The sequence below is a fragment of the Lissotriton vulgaris genome, chromosome 2_1 (assembly GCF_964263255.1).
Source record: "Lissotriton vulgaris chromosome 2_1, aLisVul1.2, whole genome shotgun sequence".
Classification (NCBI taxonomy): Eukaryota; Metazoa; Chordata; class Amphibia; order Caudata; family Salamandridae; genus Lissotriton; species Lissotriton vulgaris.
Window position 1 is genome coordinate 1,692,356,267 of NC_141687.1, and position 27,314 is coordinate 1,692,383,580.

General features: G+C 46.3%; 2 protein-coding genes across 2 annotated transcripts in view; both read left to right on the forward strand.

Annotated features, from left to right (window-relative positions):
- The window catches only part of LOC147733112 (uromodulin-like), a 584,922-nt gene that overhangs the window by 336,442 nt on the left and 221,166 nt on the right, over positions 1-27,314 (forward strand). The gene's annotated exons all lie outside the window — the stretch shown is intronic.
- Positions 26,084-27,314, forward strand: part of LOC147733114 (uromodulin-like) — a 198,384-nt gene continuing 197,153 nt past the window's right edge. Inside the window, exon 1 of the mRNA XM_086959037.1 lies at positions 26,084-26,195. Coding sequence (XP_086815163.1) covers positions 26,132-26,195 — 64 coding nt within the window. The 5' untranslated portion in view covers positions 26,084-26,131. The remainder of the gene's footprint in view (positions 26,196-27,314) is intronic.

The window sequence follows — 27,314 nt, forward strand, 5'->3', positions numbered from 1 at the left end:
GGCTACAAGATCGTCCGGAGGGACCGAAACGCCAACCAGATGGGAGGAGGCATCGCCATCATCCACAGGAGCACCATCCGTCTCACGACCAGCACCGACAACTCCCTGACCACCGCCGAACACCTGCATTTCCAGATCCACACCAACCCGAACACCACCCTCAGAGGCACCCTGATCTACCGACCCCCTGGACCACGCACACAATTCAGCGAGGACATCTCCGACTTCGTCAGCCCACATGCCCTCCCCTCCGCTGACTACATCCTCCTGGGAGACCTCAACTTCCATCTGGAGAACAACAACGACCGCAACACCAGCACCCTGCTCGACAACCTCACCAACCTGGGACTCAAGCAACTGGTGTCCACCCCCACCCACCTCGCCGGACACACACTCGACGCTGTCTTCTCATCCAGCAAGGACATCAACTTCAGCCACACCACAGAGCTTCAATGGACGGACCACAGCTGCGTCCACTTCACCTTCAAGAAAACAACGACCCACCACCACCAGCAACAGACCGCCCGCAGAAGCTGGAACAAGATCACAGCAGACCAGCTCGCCACCTCCCTGAGCCAGCACCCTCCTGCCAGCTCAGCGAACCCCAGCCAGGCCGCCGACAACCTCCCGAAGTGGATCAGCAACTGCGCGGACGAACTCGCCCCACTGAGGACCCCGCCCAGCAGACCCGGCAGCAAGAAAGCCCCATGGTTCACCGACGAACTCAAGAGCTCCAAGAAGAACTGCCGAGCCCTCGAGAAAGTCTGGAGAAGGGAACCGACACCGGACAACAGGACCTCCTTCAAACTTGCCACCCGGAAACACCACCAGCTGATCCGCGCCGCCAAGAAAACAGCATTCAAGGACCGGTTGGACAACAACGCACACAACTGCAAGGAACTCTTCAACATCGTCAAAGAGCTTTCCAACCCCAGCGCAGGAAACAACGACATCACCCCATCGCAAGACCTCTGCAACTCCCTGGCTTCATACTTCCACAACAAGATCGCGGACATACACAACAGCTTCAACAACCAACCAACGCACACCATGACCGAACAACCACCCCCCACCACCACCCTCCACGCCTGGACCCCGATCAGCACCGAAGACACCATCCGCACGATGAACTCCATCCACTCCGGATCACCGACCGACCCCTGCCCTCACCACGTCTTCAACAAAGCCGACGCTGTCATCGCACCCCACCTGCGAGACATCATCAACACATCCCTCGACACCACCATCTTCCCCGAGAGCTGGAAACACGCCGAACTCAGCGCCCTACTCAAGAAACCAACAGCGGACCCCACCGACCTCAAGAATTACCGCCCCATCTCGCTCCTCCCGTTTCCAGCCAAAGTCATCGAGAAGACCGTCAACAAGCAGATGGCCGCTTTCCTCGAGACGAACGGATCCCTCGACCCCTCACAGTCCGGCTTCCGAGCCAACCACAGCACCGAGACCGCCCTCATCGCCGCCACCGACGACATCCGAGCCCTGATGGACAATGGAGAAACAGCGGCCCTCATCCTCCTAGACCTCTCCGCGGCATTCGACACGGTCTGCCACCGCACCCTAGTACGGCGCCTCAGCAACGTCGGAATCCAGGACAAGGCGCTGGAGTGGATCACCTCCTTCCTCGACGGGAGAACACAGAGAGTCCGCCTACCACCGTACAAGTCAGAGGCCACCGAAGTCATCTGCGGCGTCCCCCAAGGATCATCTCTGAGCCCCACCCTCTTCAACGTCTACATGAGCCCCCTCGCGGCCATCGTACGCAAACACAACCTCAGCATAATCTCCTACGCCGACGACACCCAGCTGATCCTCTCCCTGACCAACGACCCCGCCGCCGCCAGAGCCAACCTGCACGAAGGGATGAAAGAGGTAGCCGAGTGGATGACGACCAGCCGCCTGAAACTGAACTCGGACAAGACGGAGGTCCTCATCCTGGGCTCCTCTCCCTCCGCCTGGGACGACTCCTGGTGGCCTCCCGCCCTGGGCACCGCACCCAAACCGACAGACCATGCACGCAACCTGGGCTTCATCCTGGACTCCTCCCTCTCCATGACCAGGCAAGTCAACAACGTCTCCTCGGCATGCTTCAACATCCTACGCATGCTACGGAAGATCTTCTGGTGGATCCCCACCGAGACCAGGAAGACCGTCACCCAGGCCCTCGTCACCAGCCGACTGGACTACGGCAACGCCCTCTACGCCGGGACCACCGCCAAGCTCCAGAAGAGACTCCAGCGGATCCAGAACGCCTCAGCCAGACTCATCCTCGACATCCCACGAACCAGCCACATCTCCGGACATCTGCGAGACCTTCACTGGCTCCCCGTCAACAAAAGAATCACCTTCCGCCTCCTCACCCACGCACACAAAGCCCTACACGACCAAGGCCCGAGCTACCTCAACAGCCGAGTCAACTTCTACGCTCCCAAACGCCACCTCCGATCAGCCAACCACGCCCTCGCCGCCGTCCCCCGCATCCGAAGAGCGACTACAGGAGGAAGGTCCTTCTCCCACCTGGCCGCCAAGACCTGGAACTCCCTCCCGACCGACCTGCGCCTGACCCAAGACCACCTCTCCTTCAGGAAGAAGCTGAAGACCTGGCTGTTCGAGCAGTAGCGGCTCCCTCCCCCCCCCCCCAGCGCCTTGAGACCCCACGGGTATGTAGCGCGCTTTATAAGTGTCACTGATTGATTGATTGAAGCCCATTCGGCCATTTGCTGTCATATTCGAGGATCATTCGTGACTCTAGTTGCCGGAGTTTGAGCTCACGATTACCACCTCGCCTTGGTTTGGGGACTGAGGCCAGTACATAGTATGATAAGCAATTGATATCTTTGTTGTGTGAGCTCAAAAAGTGGCGTGCCACCGGATATGCAGGATCTGAGTGTAAAATGGCCCGAATATGCTGTAAAATTCTGACATGTACTGGCTGTTTAGTACTGCCTACATAATTGAGGCCACAGGTACATGTCAGTACGTATACAGCATATTCCGTTTTGCATGTATGCTGGCCTTTAATTGAAATCTCAGTATCACTGAAGGGGGTTTTATAGTGTGTCTTATTAATTCAGAAATTACATGCTCTACAGGTAGAGCATTTCCGGAATCCCTCCTTGATTAGCCAGTTTGGTTTAAGTTTGAGCTCAGGACTACTCTGATCGAGCACAGCACTCATACTCAGTGCCCGACGAAAGGTGACCAGGGGTTTATCAGGAAGCATACTACCCAGTACATTATCAGTTAGTATAGTGGGCCAATGGTGGTTGATTATTTGCCTTATCCTGTTTTGTTGGCTACTGTAATTAGTGATAAATCTGGGACATTCCTGTTTGGTGATATCTAATGTCTCATCGGGCAATTCGGTATTCTCAGAAGCTTGACTTAGCAGACTGGCCCGTGTTCTGCCCTGGGATTTCACTAACGCTTGGTTAAACATTTTTTCTGTGTACCCTCGGGCTTTCATGCGGCTGCGCAGGTCATTAACACATATCTCAAAGTCAGTAGCAGCACTACATATTCTTTTCAACCTGAGGATTTCTCCATAGGGAATACTTTGGATCGTGTGCCTGGGGTGTAAACTAGAGGCATGGAGGGTAGTATTGCCCGCAGTGCTTTTACGATGGAGAGTTGTCTGCACCCTGCTATGATCATCAATATAAACAGTGACATCCAAAAATTCCGCTTGTTTAGTACTTATTTAAGAAGTGAATCTAAGGTTAAATGGATTGTCATTGATTGCATCAATAAAAGCACAGGCTTCTGTTTCATCACCTTGCCAAACTATAAAAATATCATCGATATAGCGAAGGTATCGAACAATTTTCTCTCGCACCCACACTCGATGCGTAACGTTGAGGACCCGCTCCTCCCACCAGCCAACGTGCAAGCACGCATAGCTGGGGGAGAAGCAGGCCCCCATCGCCACGCCCCTCAGTTGCCTCGAAATTTCTTTGCCAAATAAAAAGTAGTTATTATATAGACACCATTCAATCAGGCCCAGAATCACTTTGTTGTGCTCATAAAAGTCAATTGGCCGACGGCCCAGAAAATGAGAGACTGCATTCATTCCATCAGTGTGTGTAATGCTAGTGTATAGCTGTTCAACATCCAAAGTGATAAGCAGCATGTCATTTTGCCATTCTAGATCCTCTATTTTAGCCAGAAAATCTCCAGTGTCACGTACAAAGCTAGGCAGGATGCTTACCCATTTTTGCAAGAAAAAATCCACATATTGGCCTACTCTTTCTCCACAGCTGTTTATCGCAGAGATGATCGGCCTGCCTGGCACTGGTGATTGTCCTTTGTGTACTTTAGGAATTAAATAAAGAATTAGCAAAGTAGGATGTTCATTAAGCATAAATTTGTACTCCTCCTCCGAGATTAGGCCCACTCTGCGATGTTTCTGTAGGTGTTTGCTTAAGCTTTCATTAGCCTTAGTATATTCCTTGTGTGTTGATTTTTTGTAACAAACTGGATCCGATAGCTGTCTTTGGGCTTCCAGAATGTAAGCTGCTTTTGGCCAAATAACGATGTTTCCACCCTTATCCGCCGTTTTGACTACGATGTCTGGATTGTTCTTTAGTTTCTTCATCAGTGCATGATATTGCGCCTGTTTCACATCATATTTTTTTCTTTTTTTGTGGATGTTGCTGGTTTTATGCAGTTTTTTCATTTCTGTAATGACACAGTCCTGGAAAACATCAACTGCATCACGAGTCATAATTGGTACAAATTCAGATTTTCTCTTAAATGGAGTAATGCCCGCTCCTAATTTGGATATGTTGATTCTTTCGAGTCCGTTTTGTGTGCTCACCACTCCACTTTCATCAATTGTCCCACTGCTATCTCCATCCGCTAAATCATGGATAGCAAGAAGCGCTGACGCATCTGAAACTGACAAAAGCTGTTCCGTGTCAGTGATATCCAGACTAGCAGAATTGTTGGTGCCAGCAGTAGCTTTGAGACGTTGCAAGGCGAAGAATTTGCATAGCTTTAATTTGCGGATGTAACAATAAACATCCCCTCTGGTAGAAGCATAGTTAAAGTTTTGGTCAGGGCAGTAGTTTAAGCCTAAAGCAAGAAGTTGTTGCTCCGCTTTCGTGAGGACCACATCAGATAGGTTGATAGTAGATCTATCCATTATTGTTTGTTTTTCTACCACTGTTGATTGTTTTTTTGTTGTTTCTTGGCCCCTTTGTTTGCGTCTTCTCCGCCTTTCCTGGCGTTTTTGGTTGCGGCGGGATCTATTGCCGCCCTTTGGCGTGGTCGAAGTGTGCGTAGTCTTTCTGCCACTAAAAAACCCAGCTCCTCATCAATATTCAAAACTGGCAAAGTTTGATTAGTGACATTTAAATCCGTGCTTGAACCACTTGACCCACTGTAGCTAGACATTGTGTCGGTACTAACGCCAGCTGAGGCTTCGTCACAGGCTTCATTTTCAACTGTTGTGGGTTGTGCATTGGGTGTGGAGTTTAATGCGCCTCTGAATTGTTGTCTTTTTGTTGCGTTGTATTTTCTTGCGAAAGTAAGTATTTGTCCATTCGCATAGTCTGAAGCATCTCGGGCGAATTTGCTGATTTTCCTCGCCTTTATTTTCTCGGCATGCTTTTTTAAGCGGTCATCCATTCCTTCTTTCAACTGTTTGGCCCCTTCCACTTCACCCAATGCATTTATTTGTTCTTCCAGCTCAGCAATGATTTTCAAAATAGCATCTCTGTCTATGGCGGCATATTTGATGAGAATGTGAACTAAATTCATTGAAGCCGCGAGGTTATTTTGACCCCATTCTTTTAGCATTAATGGGTTAGGATTTTGAAGCTCGGTGCTAACATAATTCTTAGCCCTCGTGGCACCCTCTTGACTTCTGCATACTTAGAAAGGGAATAGTGTTCCCACCATTTAGTTATCTCAAGCCGTTTTTGTTTTTCCAATGCCTTGTATAATGTCTTCACGTTAGATTTTTCTTGTGACTCTGCACTTGCTGCTGGTGCACTAGTACTGTTACTTGGCGTCATGACTTGACTGAATAGTAACTCCGCCTCCTCCTCCCTCGCACGGAACTCCTCCGCAGACATAACCTCGGCTTAACCCGACTTTTAAATATTGCAAATTACACCACTTTAATGTCTAGTTGGTTCAAATGGCGTTTTTGTTATGCGCTATTCCCCAGAACAGGGAAACCTTTCCACCTCTGCTCTTCCACAGACTTAGACTCACCGCGTACACCGCTGTCACTCTTCCGGCAGAGCCTTCCGAATCCGCCGATGAATGCCGGGGTTGCACAGCCGGTTGAGGATATCTTCTTACAGGTCGCGTGAGGGGGCCGCCATGATTAATTCCTTCCAGGAAAACTTTTGAAAACGATGGCTTGATGGTGGCGCCACAACAAGGAAAGGGGGTCCGGAACGAAAGCAAGCCGGCTTCCGTAATTAAATATGCGGAAACTCCAAACACCACTTCCGAGTCAGACGGGAGTCAGATCGGCGAGGTAGCAGAGGAGACGGACCACCAAATGCGCTTCACAGGTTCTTTATTGCAAAATTGTCGGTAGGCAAGAGGGCACTACGCGTTTCGGGTTTGAAAAGCCCTTGTTCACATGCAAGTGAGCCAGTCAGAATTTTTTAATTTTATAATGCAGTGCACACCCAATCAGCCCGCCCAGTCACATGATGTCAGAGTGTCATAGAAATGAAAGACATACTGCTCCTGTCTGTAGGAGTGTAGTGCTACATACGGAATTTTCACATTTAGCAAATAGTGTGTATATCAAATAAAAAATCATTCTTCAAGTCAGCATACAGCGAAATACGACACTATGCAATAATTGTGCAATATAGTCCCACAAATATTATTTGTAAGAATTTCATATACTCAATTCCAGGATAAATCCATTAAAAAAAAAAACGTAAATTTCACACATGATGTATTTAAAGTGACTGGAGGATCCTATGCTGATTCATAAGTGCAAATATATACAGATTTGACTGGTTCCAAGCCTGCGTCAAGTGGAATATATTAAAGTGCATAAGGGAATGAGGGGAATGGGGATAAAGTGCTAAACCTACATATTGCAAAGTACCCTGTGTATTTAAGTTTTAGATATTTAAAAATGCAATATTGTTGACTAAAATAGAAAAACCTTATACTTATGAACATTACTTTCTCGATAAATAAATCTTATACTTTTTTCGACTGCACGGATGTTTTTCCTATATTGCTATCAATTTATGTTTCTCTTTCCCAGTGGCAGGTGTATTTGATGAGGACAATCCTAAGGTTATAAAACTTTGCACAAATGGATGATTTAACTTTTTAAGCACCAGATGCAACAAAAGGTAAACAACTGTTAAACGTAGTAAGTCTTATCAGACATCCTTCCAAGTTATTAACCGTTAACCACTGTGGCCTTGGGCAAAGGGAGTGATCCAGACAGTGTAATAATATGTATGAAAAGAATATAATTATAACAAAATGTGCATGTTTCATAGGTATTTTAAAATGGTTTCTTTAAACAGCAATGAGAGAAAGTATAAACTCATTCAGTTTATACATACTGTTTCATTGCAGTAAGACACTCAGGTGTGTAGATTATAGATGAAGGTCGTTGCTGGTAGATTCTGCAAACTCGCTAAATGGGAGACATTGGGCTAGATGTATGAAACTATTTTGTGTTTGCAATTGCTGTGAATCGCAAAATTCTGCCGTTTGCGGATGCAAAATGGGCTTTACTTATGTATGAAATGCTTTGGCATTCAGAATTCAGGTAATCGCAATTTTTAAAAATTACCTAAATTGGAAATGCAAATTGGGAATCGCAAATAGCAAATCCCTAATGCACATGTAAGAAGCCATTTCGAAATGCAAACTGTGCAGTAAGTGCTAATACCATCAACTTCAAGTTGAAAGTAACCATATGCAACCTTTAAAAAAAGCACAAAATTACTTTTTTCAAAGTGCCATGTAGTGCACACATGCCCCTAGGGCATGTGTTTGCTTACATGTGCACCTTTTTTGAGAGGGTAGCTATAGGGGGGCCTTAGGCCCCCGCGCATCCTTGCCTTTGCATGACCTAATTTGTGATTACCAATAAGATCTTGCATCACCTAAATTGCGATTAGCTAATTGGCAACCACAATTTATTTAATTCAAGACCATTCTCACCTATGGGCCATAGAAACAAAGGAAGTCGCAATTACAAATGGCGGTTCTCTAATTGCATGTGCGATTTTTAAGAAATAGCAATAAGGGAATCGCTATTTCCTGTCTGTTTTTTACATCCCATTTTGCGATTATCAAATAGCAATTTCTTAAATATCGCTATTTGTTAATCTCAAATATATATTTCCATAGATGTGGCCCGTTTTGAGTAACTGGAAGGCCCGCATTTGCCAGTGTTACTCTAGCATGCGGAGTACTGCAGGAACACGGATCTGTCAGGGATCTTCTATCCGGCTGAACACCCACACCACAGAGCTAGGAAAAAAACAACCTGCAGGTTTAGGATCTGGCTGCACGTTTGGCTACTACCGTGTTACTGTACTGTATTTTATTGTATATTTTTCAAACAAAATACTTTGAACTAAAAAAAAAGTACGCTAGTTAGTAAAGGTGCAACGAACATGATACTACGGCAATACTAGAGTGAAATGTTTAGTTATTCATATCCGTCATTTGGTGGCACAGTTTGTGGCAGAAAAGAAACATCGCCCCGGAAACTAGTGCGTTTAATGGCGTCATTCGTGAAATTCAGACAGGTACATGTCAAAAGTAAACTCTTAGAAACCCTTTTGAACATTGTAATCCAAACTATGTGCAGTCCAACCCTTCCTACATGGCCTGAAGGTACCACAGAAAAACCCGCTGCTCTCACACCCTACATTACATTCCTCGAGTGAGAGAAGAGGGCAGAACTCATGAAAACAGTATGTGGAATTCATGTACTCTCAAGTACATCCACCGCCGTGGAACTCACAACTTCTCCGCAACTCACAACAACCTTCTAGCGCTGTCTCTGGTGTTGTCAAACTCTCGACGGAACTTGTAACCTCTTGAGTACCAATAATCTATCTGGTGCTTTCAAAGTCTACGGACCCCACACCATCTCTCGTACATTCAGCCTCTCTAAAATTCAGAGCCCCTCTCTGAAACTCCCGACCACCCTGAATAGCACTGTCTCTGATATTTCAAACTCCCTGAAAATTCAAAGACTGGACGGAACGTGTAACCTCTTTGGTACCACCAACGTCACGTGTGCGTTCCAAAACCACGAACCTCACACCCTCTTTCACTGATACCTGTGACGTTTTCAGAACTCACACATTCTGTGGAAACGCCCAACAGCTTCAAATGTCACAAAAATCTCCATAACACTCAGCCAATCGGAAGCCTAAAACCTTTCAGGAAGTGGGAATCAATTAGGAATTCGAGAGGCTTTAGGATAGAAAGCCCCTCTAGAACTCTCAACCTTTGTGGAACTTTTGAAAATCTGAGACCTCACCAGAACTCACAACCGCTCAAGAAGTTGCAATCGCCCAGAAACTCACACTAGCTCCACAACTGTCAATGATGTAAAAACTCTTAAACCATGTTTACCTCTTTACCTTTCTGGAACTGACTGACTGGTCGTTTTTTGACCTTTTCCAGTACTGGTGACATATCCAGAGCTTATAACCCTTCAGGTGTAATTTATATTTTTATTACCACTTCTGCAAACACCAAACATTATCTACCCATTGTAAGTAAGCATGGGCGGAAAATCCGTTCCGCTCGCAGATTTTGCGGATTTTCGATAAATTTGAAATCCGCGAGATTCACGAATTTCCCGCAAAAACCGCGAGCGGAACGGATTGGGTCAAAAGTTCAAGCTGACTTTTGTAACTCTTTTAGAATGGCGCCGGCAAGCTGCCAGAGCCATTCTAAAATAGTTACAAAAGTCGGCTTCAACAGGAAGCTCTAATAGATAAAGTAAAGCAGGTGCTCGAGTTGAAGCTCAAATTTAGTTACACTATCATTAATCACCCCAAACTTTAGGTGATTAATGATTGTGTAACTTAATTTGACCTTCAACTTGAGCACCTGCTTTACTTTATCTATTAGTGCTTCCTGTTGAAGCTCTTTGTAGCTATTTTAGAATGGCGCTGGCAGCTTGCCGGCGCCATTCTAAGTGGGGCTGAGGGCAGAAGGGCACAAAAGTGGGACAGAGTGCAGAAGGGTACAAAAAATGAGTGGGGCAGAGGGCAGAAGGGCACAGAAACGAGTGGTACAGAGGGCAGAAGGGCATAAAAAACAAGAGGGTGGCAGTGATTAACCAGGCAAAAAAAAACCCAGAGAACACGCAAAGCGCCCCGCGAACACCCGCGACCACGCAAAAATGAAAAAATCTGCAAATTCGCACGAATTCGCAAATTTTGCGGATCGAGAATTCGCAAATCCGCAAATTCGCGGATCGCAAATTCGCAAAATTCGCCCATGCTTAATTGTAAGCCCATGTAACAGGTCAGGCTAGCGATCAGCTTTACAATATGTAATCAGAAACAGAAGTGAAACGCAAATACGCCACCCTCACCCCTCTTTCAGTCTCCCCTTACTCTTTGCTTGTCAGTGAAAGAAGGTAATAACATTTAAACGCTTGATGTATTACATGACATAAGGGTTCTCTCCTCAAAAGGTGTGTGGATGAGGGTCAGATGGAGTGAACAATGAACCCCTTGCATTCTCACTTTTCAGCCTACGGCCAAACTGCTTTAAGAAATGCCCACCATCTTTTGTGCACTTCGCTCACACCTTCAAACCATCTAGACAGATCAGGAGGCACCCTCTGGGGCTGGCATTAGGCATAACTGAGAGAACTGCAGGTGCTACATTCCAAATGTGGTCGCGCATACAGAGAACATACAGCGATTTCCCATCTTTTGTCAAATGACAACTTCACCTCAACCTCCAGACTTCATTGGCCACTCCAGGATTTTATTGCATGCTAGTTCTCAGAGCCAGTACAATGTTTGTGTAGACTTGGTATGTATGAACCCTAATCTCCACCCTCTAATATCTCCTATTGCGAATCCTGGAGTTTCTCTTTCATACTGGGCTTTTAAGTCCTGGTTCCGAATATTCAGCTGAGGTCAATATAACATTTGCCAAGCCGGTTACTCTGAGTTTTCAATTGTTCTGAATTACTTCCCTGGAGAAGAGCTTCACTGCTTCCCCGGAATAACTCATTTCAGACTGCTAAGGCCATTTTTCCTCCAAAGGAAGTGCTAGAAGTCTGGTTCCCAAACAGACAATCTCTCCACATGGTCCCAAAGGAGTTTAATGTCCTGATCTTCAAAAAATGTTGCGGTGCTGAAACACCCTTGTCCTGCAGCATCTCCCATCTCATTACTTACCTCCAATTCATGCATTTGGCTTCTTTCAGATCAGAGAATTCTCTCAGGAATAAATGTGGTTGGTTTGCTGTGAACATGCAAAAGAGGTTGTGCTGAGGTCCTCACTGAAGGTTAAGCCGTCTGGCCCAATGTTTGACATTGTTCAACATTCTGCCCATCAATTTGTTCTTTTTGTATTTGTTGTTCCTCGTGAGATGGGTATGCCGTGAAGTGGGTCTCGTGCTCTCCATGCCACTAGTCAATAAACACCATATACTGTGAATGTGTACCTCATGTGTTATGCTCGTAATGGTGTGGAATTGAATTTCTGTTATTGTGTAACTTACAGAAATCTGCAGCTTCTGCCTAAAAACCCTGTTCTTTTTCTTGACTAAATCCTTCACCATGCCAATCTGTATACATTTGGGTACAGGCTTGTGCCCTACTTCGAAGAATTGTTGAAGGTATCTTTGTGTGAACTCTTTTTATAGTAAAAATTGGACCTCTGTCCGGCTGGACTAGTCATTATTGCATATAGCTTCCACTGTGTCTATATTTATTTTTTCTTATATTTCATATGCATGGGACCACTGTTGTTCTAAGGACTCTTCCAGCTTCTGCCACACCCGGGCCCCAAGACACAGCTCGCGGCTCTTACCGCATCCAGGTGTCCCCCACAGCTACGGCCGGTCCAATGGCGCCACTCGCAGCTATTGCCGCGTCCCAGGGATTCTCAGATTCTCTCGGGGAACCGCTTGCAGCTCTTATCACATCCGGGTGGGGCTCTCGCTGCTTCTGGCTGTGCCCGAGTTACCGCTCACGGGTGAAAATTGCAAAAAACACAGTTGATGGACAGAATGTAGAACAATGTCATACATTCACCCCAGTACAAGGATCTGGGCCTAAATCCATCGGTTTTTTGCACTCCACACCACCCTGGGTTAGACACTGGCTATATGCAAATCAGCTCTGACCCTGTGCCTCATGGGAACAGTCCAGTCCGAACTACAAAGCCATGTCTTTCCCAGACCGGAATCAAGCATCCAAGGACCGGTTTCTGGCTATCAGCCTTCATCAGCCTGGATAGCTTGACTCCAGTGGTGTGGAGAGCCTGGGACTCACGTGTGAGTATACCCAGCACACTCGGGGTGAAAATTGCAAAAACACAGTTACCGCTCACGGCGCCTGCCGCGTCTGGGAGCTCTCGCTGCTTTCACTGCTTCTGGTCACACCTGGGGCATAGCCTGCATAGCCTGCAGCGCCCTCCGCATCCGGGGAGGCCCCTGATACACCCCCGATACACAGCCCACAATTCCAGCCGCGTCCGGTAAGCTCTGCAACTCTCGCGGCTCCGCTCGCGGCTGAGGCACAGCTTGCGACCCCCACTGCGTCCGGGGGGGCTCCCACGACTACGGCCGCACCTAGCTCGTAGCTCCTGCTGCGTATTAGGTTCCTTGGCGTTGTTCCACGCTCCACGATCTCTGCGTTACTCAGCAGTGCCCTCTGAATCTCTGGCGCTGTCTGCCTGTCAGCTCTGTCTTGTTCTTCACCAGCAGGTCAGGTCTGCTCTGCTCCGACGGCTCACTTTACTGACTTCTCTTGACTCTGGCAGCACGGCACAGCTCCCTGCTCCGAGCTCGTTCCCCCAGCTGCTCCTGCGTTTTGCCGTGTTTTGAGTGAGAAACACTCGCACAGAGCATCGGGCGGGGGGGGGGGCTCAGAGCGAGCACAAAGCACGAAGCAGCTCTGGAGAGCAGAGGGTTCACAGAGTTCGCAGGCTTACCCCGGCTTCAAAACGCTCCAAAAACGCCTCAAACCACCTCTAAACCGGGACAGGAACTTCCCCTCCACCTCCTCCTCCTCATAGGTATGTCCTGCAGTGCTCGCGGCGGATCATGGCTCTCTGCTGACCACTAGTGACCACCCTGGAATAGTATATCTCTGATCCATAAATGAGTTCTGTGTAGATCAATGAATGATTGATTACCCCCTTGTACAATTTCCTTCTGAATCACACATTGGTAGAAGGGACATGTCACAGAAAACAGCAGCTACTGCACCCTCAGTCTCCTAAGATTCCTAATCAGATCAATGCAGTAGATGCACTGAGGCATTACTTCCTGATGTGTGTGAATTAATGGGAAAACAAACACCGAGAAACCACATTGGGAGAAGCCAAATAATGGAAAATCTATTGAAGGAAAGGCAATTAAAAAATATAAATAAATCAAAAGCGAAAGTAAACATTTTAAAAGAAAGATCATTTTAAGGAAAAATCCAAAATCCAAAATTACATTAATTTTGGGTGGAATTTAGTGCTAGTCAGGGGTTTTTGGGTTCATGGATGGGTAATGTTTAGTGATGATCAGTAGTTTTAGGGGTCAAGAAAGGGGGAAGTTCAGGCAGAGAAATGGTTTTTTTGAGTTAAGGAATGGGTGCAGTTTAGGAGGCAGTGAGGGTTTATTAGTCATCAGGAATGAGTGAGTTTAGGGGTGATGAGAGTTTTGTAGGTTTCACAGATGAGTGGAGTTTAATGGCATGAGCTGTTTGTGGGCTCTGGGGATTGGTGGAGTGAAAGGGTGTTGATGGGATTTAGGGTTCATGGATGAGTGGAGCTTACAGCTGGTGAGGGTTATAAAGGTGTACTTGTGGGTAGGGGTTGGAGGTCATGAAGAGTTTTTAAGGTTCAGGATTTGGTGGAGTTTAGGATAGTGAGCATTTTAAGGATGGAGTTTAGATATAGAAGAAATTTGTGAGGCTCAGGGATGGGTAGAGTTTTGGAGTGGTGAGGATTTTTAGGGGTCATGAATGGATGTGTTTAAGGACAGTGAGGGTTTTTATCAGGTTCAGGGATGGGCGGAGTTTGGCTGTTGTGAGGGGCATTAAGGAGTCAGGTATTGGTAAGGTTAAGGTGTGGAAAGGGTATTTAGGGATCAGGAAAGAGTGGAGTTTAAGGGTAGTGAGTTTTACAGTTCAGGGATGGTTTTTAAAACTTTTTTTTATTGAAATCAGACAATGCAGTTGTAAACAACAAACAATTACATATATACATAAGTCAAAATTCGGTATGGACAGCTTGGGTGTTCGACATATCGAAAAAAAAATGAAATTCATGCAATGAAATTCATGGAAAGAGAGCGTTTAAGCAATAAAAGCCTTAGATATCCATAATCGACCCAAATTTCTTACTTTAACCAGTCCATCACTGAGGCCCAGATCTTACAAGCCTGCTTCCGCTTCCTCCTTCCCTTTCGTGTAAACACTGAGACGGATCACGGACATAGCTATAAACAAGAAAGCAGTGTCATACCTCGAATTGCTTGCCTGTGATAAGGCTTCAGAGCCCATTATAACCATCTCTGGGGACAAGGTGCAGGGAATATTAAGCATGCCATTAATAAATCGTTCGACAACGAGCATAAAATCATGAAGGATTGGACACAGGTAGAACATATGCATAGAGTCAGCTGCATATAACCCACACCTAGCACAATGATCCCCCTTCCTTCCACCCCATTTTGCTATTTTTGCAGGCGTATAATATAGATCGAAAGCGGCCATATAGCTTTGGTTCTATAAACTACCAGAGACCAAGACCTCGCCAGCTTGCTCCATAGTGGGGCTCAGGTCAATCCCGGTTTTACCTAATCTACCCTCCCACCTCAAATTCTGCACCTCTAGATAATCCGGGAGAATAGCCAGTAAGTGTTGGTACAACGTCCCAATCCTAGCTTTTCCTTGTTTTAATTGAAAAATATCAAACTCATCTAACATTGAAGGAGTTTCATTGAGACGTGTATGGATAAAGCTCCTGATCTGCAAGTATTTAAAACAATCATGAATATTCAATTCAAACGTATCCTTAAGAAACAAAAAAGAAAGTATTTCCCCAGAACACACTAAATCTCCAATGGTCTGAATACCCAAGACCTGTCATCTAAAAATTGTATGATCCTGAAAAATAGAAGGGAGGAGACGTGCAGCTTTAAATCGGGTATAAATATTAACATTAATGATCCCCAATGTTCGCCGTATTTTCTGCCAGATATGGAACATGGCTATGATAACCTTAAATCTGGTCTTCTTGAAAAAGCTGGGCTCCAACACTTGAGTTAATATACCCTTGGCTGCCGTGCCAAGACCGATCTCAACGATAGTAGGTCTATTACATACGTGAACCTCAGCACTTGACCCCAAAAGTGGAACACCCAGAGATTGAACAAAGGCGGACCAATAATACAATAACAAATTAGGTACAGCCCAGCCACCCCGATCACGGGGCAGACACAGCCATTTAGTGGCTCTACCATCACGGCGGTACCCCCAAAGAAACCTTAAACAAATCCTATCGGCCTTCAGCAGGCTTTTCTGAGAGATTTCTAAAGGATTTGTCCTAAAGAGATATAAAAACTTTGGAAGTAACAACATTTTGAGGACACTGCAGCGACCATATAAAGAAAGGTGTAGATGATCCAATCGTTCAAGCTTCGTATTTACAGCGTCTACCACCGGCAGAATGTTCAAATCTGAAATAAGCATGGGCTGAAAATTCGTTCCGCTCGAAAAATTTCCGGATTTTTGGCAGTTTGGCGTTCCGCTCGAAAATGCCAAACAATCCGCAATTCGCAAGTTCGTGAATTTTTTTTGCTTGTTCGTGCTTCAAAAATACAATATCGCGTGCGCTGCATTGACTTACCTTGATTCGGAGTTTGCCGAGTTGTTTTCCTCCCACGAACAAGATGGTCGCGCCCAAAAACGACCGCATGGGTAAGTTTGCGGTAGCCGCGCTGAAAAAAAACCCAGCGAACACGCCAAAATAAAAAATTTTGCAAGTTCGCAAAATTCGCGAATTTCGCGGACCGTGAATTTGATTTTGCACGAATTTGCGGAACGGGAATTCGCACATTTCGCCCATACTTAATCTGAAATAGTTTCTACTGCAGCCGAGATCTTAACTCCTAGATAGGTTGCTGCTCTAATCACAGGGGCTTCAGAGGGGGGCATAGTAGATGTTTGGACAACCTGAGTTTTTGCCACGTTTAATTTATATCCTGAAAATGAGCCAAACAGTTTAGAGGATACCTTGAGAGCCCCGAATGCGGAAGATACATCTGAGGTTAATACCACAATATCATTCGCATAAGCGAAGACACGATACTCTGTGCCTTCGATCCTTATGGGTGATATATCTAAAAGACCTTCGAGCTTACCGAGGAATGAATCAATATATAAGGCGAAGAGCAAGGGTGAACTAGGACACCCTTGCCTTGTACCTCTACTAATATTGAAATACCCCAGCTCCTGACCAGAAATATGCAGTGCAGCTTTAGGAGAGATATAGAGAGTCTGTATTGACTGGATGAATTCACTCGAAAAGCCCTTCCACAGGAGCACGGCCCACAAGAACCCCCAGGAGACCCTGTTGAATGCCTTCTTGGCGTCCAACAGGATCAACCCGAGGGGAGAGGCCGTGACCTGGGCCTAGTCCAATATAGCTATGACACGAAGGACATGATCTGCGGTGTCCCTGCCCGGGATAAACCTGTGTTGGCGCAGAGAGACCAATGGAGTTATTACCTCAGCCAATCTAGATCCTAAAATTTTAGAATATTTTTTGCTATCACTGTTTATGAGTGAAATGGGTCGGAAGGATGAGGGATTCAGCTCAGGCTTCCCCTTTTTTTAAACAGAACTATTGTCGTCTGGCGCCATGATTCGGGAACAATAGCTCTCTCTGCTAATCTAAAAATCTTCAGCAAGTCCTGTTGAATCTTCTTGATGAAAATCTTATAGAACTCGAGAGGGAGAGTGTCCGGGCCTGAGGCTTTCCCAGCAGCTAAGGTTTTAATTGCTAACTCGAACTCCTTGAGTGAGATAGGGGCCGACAATATTTCGTTCTGTTCAGAGGAGATCTAAAGGGTGTCCAACCCAGAGTGAAAGTCCTCAGTCTCTGACTCCACCCGCATACTCTGTATAAAGCTCTGTATAAAATTTTTGAAAGACATCAGCCACTCCCTCCTGAGTATCCTGTACCACCTCATTTTCATCATGGATTCTGTTAATATGGTTCTGGAGACCTTTCTGTTGCAGTCTCTTGGCAAGTACCCTCCCAGAATTTTCCCCAAACTCGAACATCTTTGTGCAATATTGGAGATACTTGGTAGCAAGGGCTTGCCCAAAAGACTCCAATAGTTTCAATTTTAATATAGCGAACTCCTGCTGGCTTTCTTCTATAGGGAGACCATTCTTAATTTAAGATATTAACACTAGCTCCGCGAGCCTAAGCTGCTCAATGCAACTCTTAACCAGCTCTTGTCCCGCCCTCCACCGGAAGGAAGAAAAACTCTTAGTATTGTCGCGGATTGCAGCCTTTAATGCATCCCAGACCACAGGCTCAGATGCCGTTCCCCTATTAATATCAAGACATTCGGCTAACCATTTTCACATGTGGGCCTGATAAGACTCATCCATCAAAAGGTTTCTTTCAAATGTCCAGACCCGGGGGGGGGTTCTAAGCAAACGAGACCAAGGGCATTCCACAAACAGCGGATTATGGTCCGATAGAATTCTGGGAGGAATAGAAATAGAAGCTATTTCTGCCAATTGGTCAGACACAAAAAAATAATCTAATCTGACCATTTTATTGTGGGGGCGGAATAATATGTGTACCCATCATACATACTATTGTCTCGATTCTAAAGGTCAGACACCGCATGTTCTACACACCCCTTAAGTGGCAACAGGACCTTGGTCCTTGTGTTGGGATGAGCCAATGACCCATTCTTGCCTGGATCCCCTCAACCCCTCAAAGCAACACCTAAGTGCTAGAAACGATTGCTTTCCCTAGAACAAAAAGAGATTTGAAGTAAAAGCATAAGAGGTTAATTAGGGGTAACTACCCCAAACAATCACCCTGCCCCCTCTCTACTCCAGGAAACCCTCCCAGAAAGAAAAGCAATTAGTAGAAAGATAGAGAGGATAGCATGTAGTGCCATAAGAAACCTAACAGCTTCTTAACTAGATAGCAGAGAGGAATTCCTTTGCCTAGATTTCAGAAAAAAAAATAGTGTCTGACACTGATGGATAATCTTAAGTTCAGAAGGAAAGAGTAAGAAAGCTTGAGCGCCCTTAGACTGAAATGGTATAATCAGTTGGCGGAGCTGCCACCTCCGCTCAACTATGGCTGGACAAAAGTCTGGGGGAACAAAGAACTCACACTCTTTCCCCGACCTTTTCCTATCGGGTCTGGCTAAGTTGTAAATCTTCTCCCTTGCTAGAAAATTGTTAAGACATATCAGAATTGCTCGGGGTTTGACCCCTAAATTGCCCACATTCTGTCTCTGCTTGATGGGGAATTGGGGCGTGCGTTGCACCTCAAGCTCCCAGTCCCACTGTTTAACATCAGGGAATGCTTCCATAAAGAGTTCAACAACAACTTAGAATTTGTCAGGGATGGAGTGTGAGTTAGAAATGGCTTTAGAGGTTAGGGATGGGTGCAGTTTATGGATGAGGAGTGGGTGTAGTTTAGGTGTATTAAGGGAGTTTTGGGATTCTGGGGTAGGTGGAGTTAAGGGTAGAAAGGGCTTTTAGGGTTCAGGGATGGATGTACTTTAGGAGTGATGAGGGGTTTTTAGTGGGGCATGGATTTAGGGTGTTGAGTAGTTTTGATGGATCAGGGATAGATGATGTTTAGGAGTGATGGCGATCAGTGAATTAAAAGTATCCAAAGTAACTATTTCACATTGTAAAACATATAAATCTGAAAAAATGTCCCCTTGAGAAAAGCACTAAAACAAATCCCTTTGGACCAAAATGTGTCTGATAGTAAGACCTGCAACCCTTTTCACCTTAAAAATAGACATGCAAACGCCAATTTCAGGCAAAAAGTCATTCCGTTAATGGTTTCGATCAAATGATCAATGCCATTTATTTTTAAAATGTCCAGTAAATAGTTAGGTGAAAGGTTTTCTCTGTAAGGGAATTCTATGAAGTCATTTTCCCATGAAATCACTAACTGCAGTTCCGGTGTGACTAACCTCGTTTCTATGGCACATTGAAGTGGTCGGACATGTTACTCTGGGTGTATGGTAAAGTACCTGTAAAGAAGCAATTAATGTGTGCAGAAGGCTGCAGGTAGTGGGCACATATTGTGGTCCCTGTGACTTATTTTTCATTGACAACCACATCAAAAAGATAGGAAAACAGTGAAAAGGTGAAAAGCCATGGATGGAAAACAACGTGTAATGGTGTACGATTGTGAAAGTCAGAGGCAAGAAGTGAAATCAAGAGTAAGTAGTCTGGATATTATGGAACTGAAGACTTGGACAGTGCAGACAGCAGACATCTGGGAAAAAAACATTCGGGCCTGCATTTATTTATTTAAATGAATCACTTCTGTGAAGCAGGAAGTTTGTGCGAACTGGTTAAGTTGCACCTGTGTCAGACCTGGGTATTTCTCGAACCCCAGAAGAGTCCTACGTGGAAAGGCACATCTGCCCCTTGTCTGGAAGCTACCCCAAAAGCATACAAGAGGGGAAGGGACGTCTAGTCATTCAGTGACCGTGTACTGCAGGTCAGTCGAGACACACAAAGTACCAGGTGACCCTCACTGGGCACCTGGCCATCTTCAGGCCCGGTGGTGTCATTAGTGCGGAGACAGGCAGACCCAAGGGCCGTGTCCGTAAACGAGGTCTGGAGAGGGCTTGGAGATGACCATGACATGGGAATCGCCTCCAACCCCACCCTCCTCCGCTGGATGCGGATCTCTTCCTGTCAGCTTCTCCACACCCCTGTGTTTTTCTCCCCGTCCCTCTATTTCCCCCCAGTGTGTCTCATTGTCCGTCTCTCTTCCACATATACTCGGTTGGCTGTCCCTATCAATCTTTCTTCGGGCAATGCATGCCGTTCCCAGTAGTCTATCCCCTTTGGTGCGCGTCTCTATCCCTTCATGTCTCTCTTCCCCTAAGGATGTCTACCTCTCCTCCAATCTCCCTCTCTTCCATGAGTGTCTCTATTGCTGGGCCTACCTACCCCATCAGCTCACCTCTCCCTGTCTTCTTCTTCCCCGACAGTACCTCTCTAGTACTGTCACTACCTCTCCCTCAACGTTTCTCTCTTCCTTTTAATCTATTTCTCCTTTCAGTGCGTCTCTCTTCAGGCTCTGCTGTAAGAGCGTGTCTCTCTTTCTTGGTCTAGATCCCTCCTCTGTATATGTCTCAATCTCCGAGAGGCTCTCTATGGCCTTAATTTGCGTCTCTGCTTGTCAGGCAGTGTCCCCTCCACAACTGTGTATGTCTCTCCCACCTGAGTTTTTGCCACGTTTAATTTATATCCTGAAAATGAGCCAAACAGTTTTGAGGATACCTTGAGAGCCCCGAATGCGGAAGATACATCTGAGGTTAATACCACAATATCATTCGCATAAGCGAAGACACGATACTCTGTGCCTTCGATCCTTATGGGTGATATATCTAAAAGACCTTCGAGCTTACCGAGGAATGAATCAATATATAAGGCGAAGAGCAAGGGTGAACTAGGACACCCTTGCCTTGTACCTCTACTAATATTGAAATACCCCAGCTCCTGACCAGAAATATGCAGTGCAGCTTTAGGAGAGATATAGAGAGTCTGTATTGACTGGATGAATTCACTCGAAAAGCCCTTCCACAGGAGCACGGCCCACAAGAACCCCCAGGAGACCCTGTTGAATGCCTTCTTGGCGTCCAACAGGATCAACCCGAGGGGAGAGGCCGTGACCTGGGCCTAGTCCAATATAGCGATGACACGAAGGACATGATCTGCGGTGTCCCTGCCCGGGATAAACCTGTGTTGGCGCAGAGAGACCAATGGAGTTATTACCTCAGCCAATCTAGATCCTAAAATTTTAGAATATTTTTTGCTATCACTGTTTATGAGTGAAATGGGTCGGAAGGATGAGGGATTCAGCTCAGGCTTCCCCTTTTTTTAAACAGAACTATTGTCGTCTGGCGCCATGATTCGGGAACAATAGCTCTCTCTGCTAATCTAAAAATCTTCAGCAAGTCCTGTTGAATCTTCTTGATGAAAATCTTATAGAACTCGAGAGGGAGAGTGTCCGGGCCTGAGGCTTTCCCAGCAGCTAAGGTTTTAATTGCTAACTCGAACTCCTTGAGTGAGATAGGGGCCGACAATATTTCGTTCTGTTCAGAGGAGATCTAAAGGGTGTCCAACCCAGAGTGAAAGTCCTCAGTCTCTGACTCCACCCGCATACTCTGTATAAAGCTCTGTATAAAATTTTTGAAAGACATCAGCCACTCCCTCCTGAGTATCCTGTACCACCTCATTTTCATCATGGATTCTGTTAATATGGTTCTGGAGACCTTTCTGTTGCAGTCTCTTGGCAAGTACCCTCCCAGAATTTTCCCCAAACTCGAACATCTTTGTGCAATATTGGAGATACTTGGTAGCAAGGGCTTGCCCAAAAGACTCCAATAGTTTCAATTTTAATATAGCGAACTCCTGCTGGCTTTCTTCTATAGGGAGACCATTCTTAATTTAAGATATTAACACTAGCTCCGCGAGCCTAAGCTGCTCAATGCAACTCTTAACCAGCTCTTGTCCCGCCCTCCACCGGAAGGAAGAAAAACTCTTAGTATTGTCGCGGATTGCAGCCTTTAATGCATCCCAGACCACAGGCTCAGATGCCGTTCCCCTATTAATATCAAGACATTCGGCTAACCATTTTCACATGTGGGCCTGATAAGACTCATCCATCAAAAGGTTTCTTTCAAATGTCCAGACCCGGGGGGGGTTCTAAGCAAACGAGACCAAGGGCATTCCACAAACAGCGGATTATGGTCCGATAGAATTCTGGGAGGAATAGAAATAGAAGCTATTTCTGCCAATTGGTCAGACACAAAAAAATAATCTAATCTGACCATTTTATTGTGGGGGCGGAATAATATGTGTACCCATCATACATACTATTGTCTCGATTCCAAAGGTCAGACACCGCATGTTCTTGGACTAAAGCCTGTAGGGCCTTAAACACTCTAGGTTTCCTGCCGATATAACTATCAACACCGGAAAGATTAAAATTAGCAGATAGATTGATATTCATATCACCACAAACAAATAGAGGAAACAGCCAAGTAGCTAATTCTATGTTTAAATATTTAAACAATTCTGGATCATCCAAATTTGGAACATAAATGGTACACAAAGTTAGAGGTCTATTATCGAATAAAATTTCTGCGATAACAGACCCCGACTCCACGCTTCAATAAAATAGCAACACCCCTAATCATAGAGGTCTGCTTGGAACATGCAATTAAATCATACCCAGGCACCTTCAATCACTCACGTCTCCCCGAAGGCAGATGTGTCTCCTGTAAGCATAATATATCCAACTTCATGACATGAACAATCTTAGAAAAAAGTGCATATTTTTCCCATCATTGAGACCACAGATGTTCCATGAGCTTAGAATAAGTTTACCCTGTCCCATCAGAAAACAAAAGTTTAGAACCCGCTTTTTCCTTCCCAAACATATTTGCAGTACCAGCTGCTTAATACAACTATAGACCATTTTATAACCACAACTGCAATCATTAACTAAAAACACCGTAAACGTGCCCCCCACTCCGCTCAACCCCCAAACCCTCCCCACTCGTGACTCCCCCCACCCTCACCCCCCCCTTCTACACACCCCTTAAGTGGCAACAGGACCTTGGTCCTTGTGTTGGGATGAGCCAATGACCCATTCTTGCCTGGATCCCCTCAACCCCTCAAAGCAACACCTAAGTGCTAGAAACGATTGCTTTCCCTAGAACAAAAAGAGATTTGAAGTAAAAGCATAAGAGGTTAATTAGGGGTAACTACCCCAAACAATCACCCTGCCCCCTCTCTACTCCAGGAAACCCTCCCAGAAAGAAAAGCAATTAGTAGAAAGATAGAGAGGATAGCATGTAGTGCCATAAGAAACCTAACAGCTTCTTAACTAGATAGCAGAGAGGAATTCCTTTGCCTAGATTTCAGAAAAAAAAATAGTGTCTGACACTGATGGATAATCTTAAGTTCAGAAGGAAAGAGTAAGAAAGCTTGAGCGCCCTTAGACTGAAATGGTATAATCAGTTGGCGGAGCTGCCACCTCCGCTCAACTATGGCTGGACAAAAGTCTGGGGGAACAAAGAACTCACACTCTTTCCCCGACCTTTTCCTATCGGGTCTGGCTAAGTTGTAAATCTTCTCCCTTGCTAGAAAATTGTTAAGACATATCAGAATTGCTCGGGGTTTGACCCCTAAATTGCCCACATTCTGTCTCTGCTTGATGGGGAATTGGGGCGTGCGTTGCACCTCAAGCTCCCAGTCCCACTGTTTAACATCAGGGAATGCTTCCATAAAGAGTTCAACAACAACTTAGAATTTGTCAGGGATGGAGTGTGAGTTAGAAATGGCTTTAGAGGTTAGGGATGGGTGCAGTTTATGGATGAGGAGTGGGTGTAGTTTAGGTGTATTAAGGGAGTTTTGGGATTCTGGGGTAGGTGGAGTTAAGGGTAGAAAGGGCTTTTAGGGTTCAGGGATGGATGTACTTTAGGAGTGATGAGGGGTTTTTAGTGGGGCATGGATTTAGGGTGTTGAGTAGTTTTGATGGATCAGGGATAGATGATGTTTAGGAGTGATGGCGATCAGTGAATTAAAAGTATCCAAAGTAACTATTTCACATTGTAAAACATATAAATCTGAAAAAATGTCCCCTTGAGAAAAGCACTAAAACAAATCCCTTTGGACCAAAATGTGTCTGATAGTAAGACCTGCAACCCTTTTCACCTTAAAAATAGACATGCAAACGCCAATTTCAGGCAAAAAGTCATTCCGTTAATGGTTTCGATCAAATGATCAATGCCATTTATTTTTAAAATGTCCAGTAAATAGTTAGGTGAAAGGTTTTCTCTGTAAAGGAATTCTATGAAGTCATTTTCCCATGAAATCACTAACTGCAGTTCCGGTGTGACTAACCTCGTTTCTATGGCACATTGAAGTGGTCGGACATGTTACTCTGGGTGTATGGTAAAGTACCTGTAAAGAAGCAATTAATGTGTGCAGAAGGCTGCAGGTAGTGGGCACATATTGTGGTCCCTGTGACTTATTTTTCATTGACAACCACATCAAAAAGATAGGAAAACAGTGAAAAGGTGAAAAGCCATGGATGGAAAACAACGTGTAATGGTGTACGATTGTGAAAGTCAGAGGCAAGAAGTGAAATCAAGAGTAAGTAGTCTGGATATTATGGAACTGAAGACTTGGACAGTGCAGACAGCAGACATCTGGGAAAAAAACATTCGGGCCTGCATTTATTTATTTAAATGAATCACTTCTGTGAAGCAGGAAGTTTGTGCGAACTGGTTAAGTTGCACCTGTGTCAGACCTGGGTATTTCTCGAACCCCAGAAGAGTCCTGCGTGGAAAGGCACATCTGCCCCTTGTCTGGAAGCTACTCCAGAAGCATACACGAGGGGAAGTGACGTCTAGTCATTCAGTGACCGTGTACCGCAGGTCAGTCGAGACACACAAAGTACCAGGTGACCCTCACTGGGCCCCTGGCCATCTTCAGGCCCGGTGGTGTCATTAGTGCGGAGACAGGCAGACCCAGGGGCCGTTTCCGTCAAACAGGTCTGGAGAGGGCTTGGAGATGACCATGACATGGGAATCGCCTCCAACCCCACCCTCCTCCGCTGGATGCGGATCTCTTCCTGTCAGCTTCTCCACACCCCTGTGTTTTTCTCCCCGTCCCTCTATTTCCCCCCAGTGTGTCTCATTGTCCGTCTCTCTTCCACATATACTCGGTTGGCTGTCCCTATCAATCTTTCTTCGGGCAATGCATGCCGTTCCCAGTAGTCTATCCCCTTTGGTGCGCGTCTCTATCCCTTCATGTCTCTCTTCCCCTAAGGATGTCTACCTCTCCTCCAATCTCCCTCTCTTCCATGAGTGTCTCTATTGCTGGGCCTACCTACCCCATCAGCTCACCTCTCCCTGTCTTCTTCTTCCCCGACAGTACCTCTCTAGTACTGTCACTACCTCTCCCTCAACGTTTCTCTCTTCCTTTTAATCTATTTCTCCTTTCAGTGCCTCTCTCTTCAGGCTCTGCTGTAAGAGCGTGTCTCTCTTTCTTGGTCTAGATCCCTCCTCTGTATATGTCTCAATCTCCGAGAGGCTCTCTATGGCCTTAATTTGCGTCTCTGCTTGTCAGGCAGTGTCCCCTCCACAACTGTGTATGTCTCTCCCATCTCTCTCTCTTCTTTTCGTTGTGTTTCTACCAATCAGAACGCTTCTCTCACCCTCGGTACCCTTCTCTCTCCCTTCAGTGTCTCCCTCTCTTGCAGTCTCGCTCCCTTAAGTTTGTCTCAGACTTTATCTCTCCGCCAGTCACTCAACCCCTCACTGTATCTCTCTATCACTTGTTCCCTAAGTGTCTCTCTCTTACTGTATGTCTTTCTCCACTCTCAAGTTATCTCTCTTCCATAAGCCTCTTTCTCTCGTCATCAACCGCTCTCGTCCCTCGCCCTGACACTCACCTCCTTGCTGATCTGCCCACGCGCTCTCACTCCCATCCCTTCTCACCTGCCCACCTCCTGTGCCCTGCCCTCTGCTATATAACCTGAGGGGACGCGGCGCTGCAGTCACTCAGGATAAGTTCACAGTCGTTTCCTCGTTCCCCAGTCGCTGCTCGTCCCGAATACAAGACCCCGAGGGGAGAAGCTGCCTGAGAGAATGAGGCGCCCAGAGATGAGTCTGCTGCTGGGGGTCCTCCTGGCCGCCCTCCTCGGAGAAGCAGGTACCCGCTCGCTTTATTAAGACTACTGTGATGATGATGGGGGATCTGAGGATGGGGTGCGGCCTCTCTGAGCACAGCCACACCTCAGCAGCGATAATGCGACAGACCCGTCGAACCTCGGGGGAAAGACGGGGGGCCATGACTTACAGTCTGCTGCAGGGGTCACCAGAAATACTTTAAAAATACAAGGACATGGGAGCGAGGTCAGAAATGAGGAGTCTGATCTGTTCTGCATCTTTTCAATTATTCTAATGTTTTTTGTCCATCGCTCCATGTGCCAGTTATCCGCCTGCCTCGGAACGCTGGGGATGCTTCCGTGCAGGGGAAGTGTAGGAGTGAGACGTCACAGTAGTTGGTGCTCGAAGCTGGGAATGGGTGTTAGAGACATTAGGCTTGAAGATGAAGCAGATTTTTCTGAATGTATTCGACTCCTGCATGGGCAGCCAGGGAAGACCTTGGTGGGCTGGTTGCATGTGGTCGCAATGGCTCAGGCTTTGTGGTCTCGCTCTTCTAGCACTGACACAGTTGAACCTGATACATCGCCACCACATTCACATTCAGTAATTTCATTTGCCACACAAATGCCCAGGGCCACTGTAAATATGCGGAAGAGGAGGACCAGCTTATAGGCGGAGTTGACTAAATTATGCAGCACAAATTATGTGACCAAGGGCCTGATTATGATGGCGGTTGGACGGTTGTCCGACCGCCATCCTGTTGGGAATGGGACGGCCGACAGTTAGTCAGTGGTCCCGCCATGCAAATTACGATCCGACTGCGTGGAGGTGGTTAGAAACATGCCTCGTAGCATTGAGGCTTGTGCTGCGGCCCGCAAAAGGGCTGCAGCACAAGCCTCACTGCCTTTGTAAACATCTCTGCACTATGTGGCAGGTACCCCGCAGGCACCATGCGGTGCCTGCCACATGGTGCTGGGATGCGTAGGAGGGCACCTGGCCTAGCCACCTTCCTCCCTGGCCTAGCGTAGGGCCAGGGAGGAAGGTGCCCCGCAAGGGGCCCCCGAAGTCACTCTTTGCCTGCCTTTTCATGGCAGGTTAACTGCCATGAAATGGCCGGTGGAAAGAGACATTTTAATCCCTATGGCGGTGCCTGGGCAGGCAC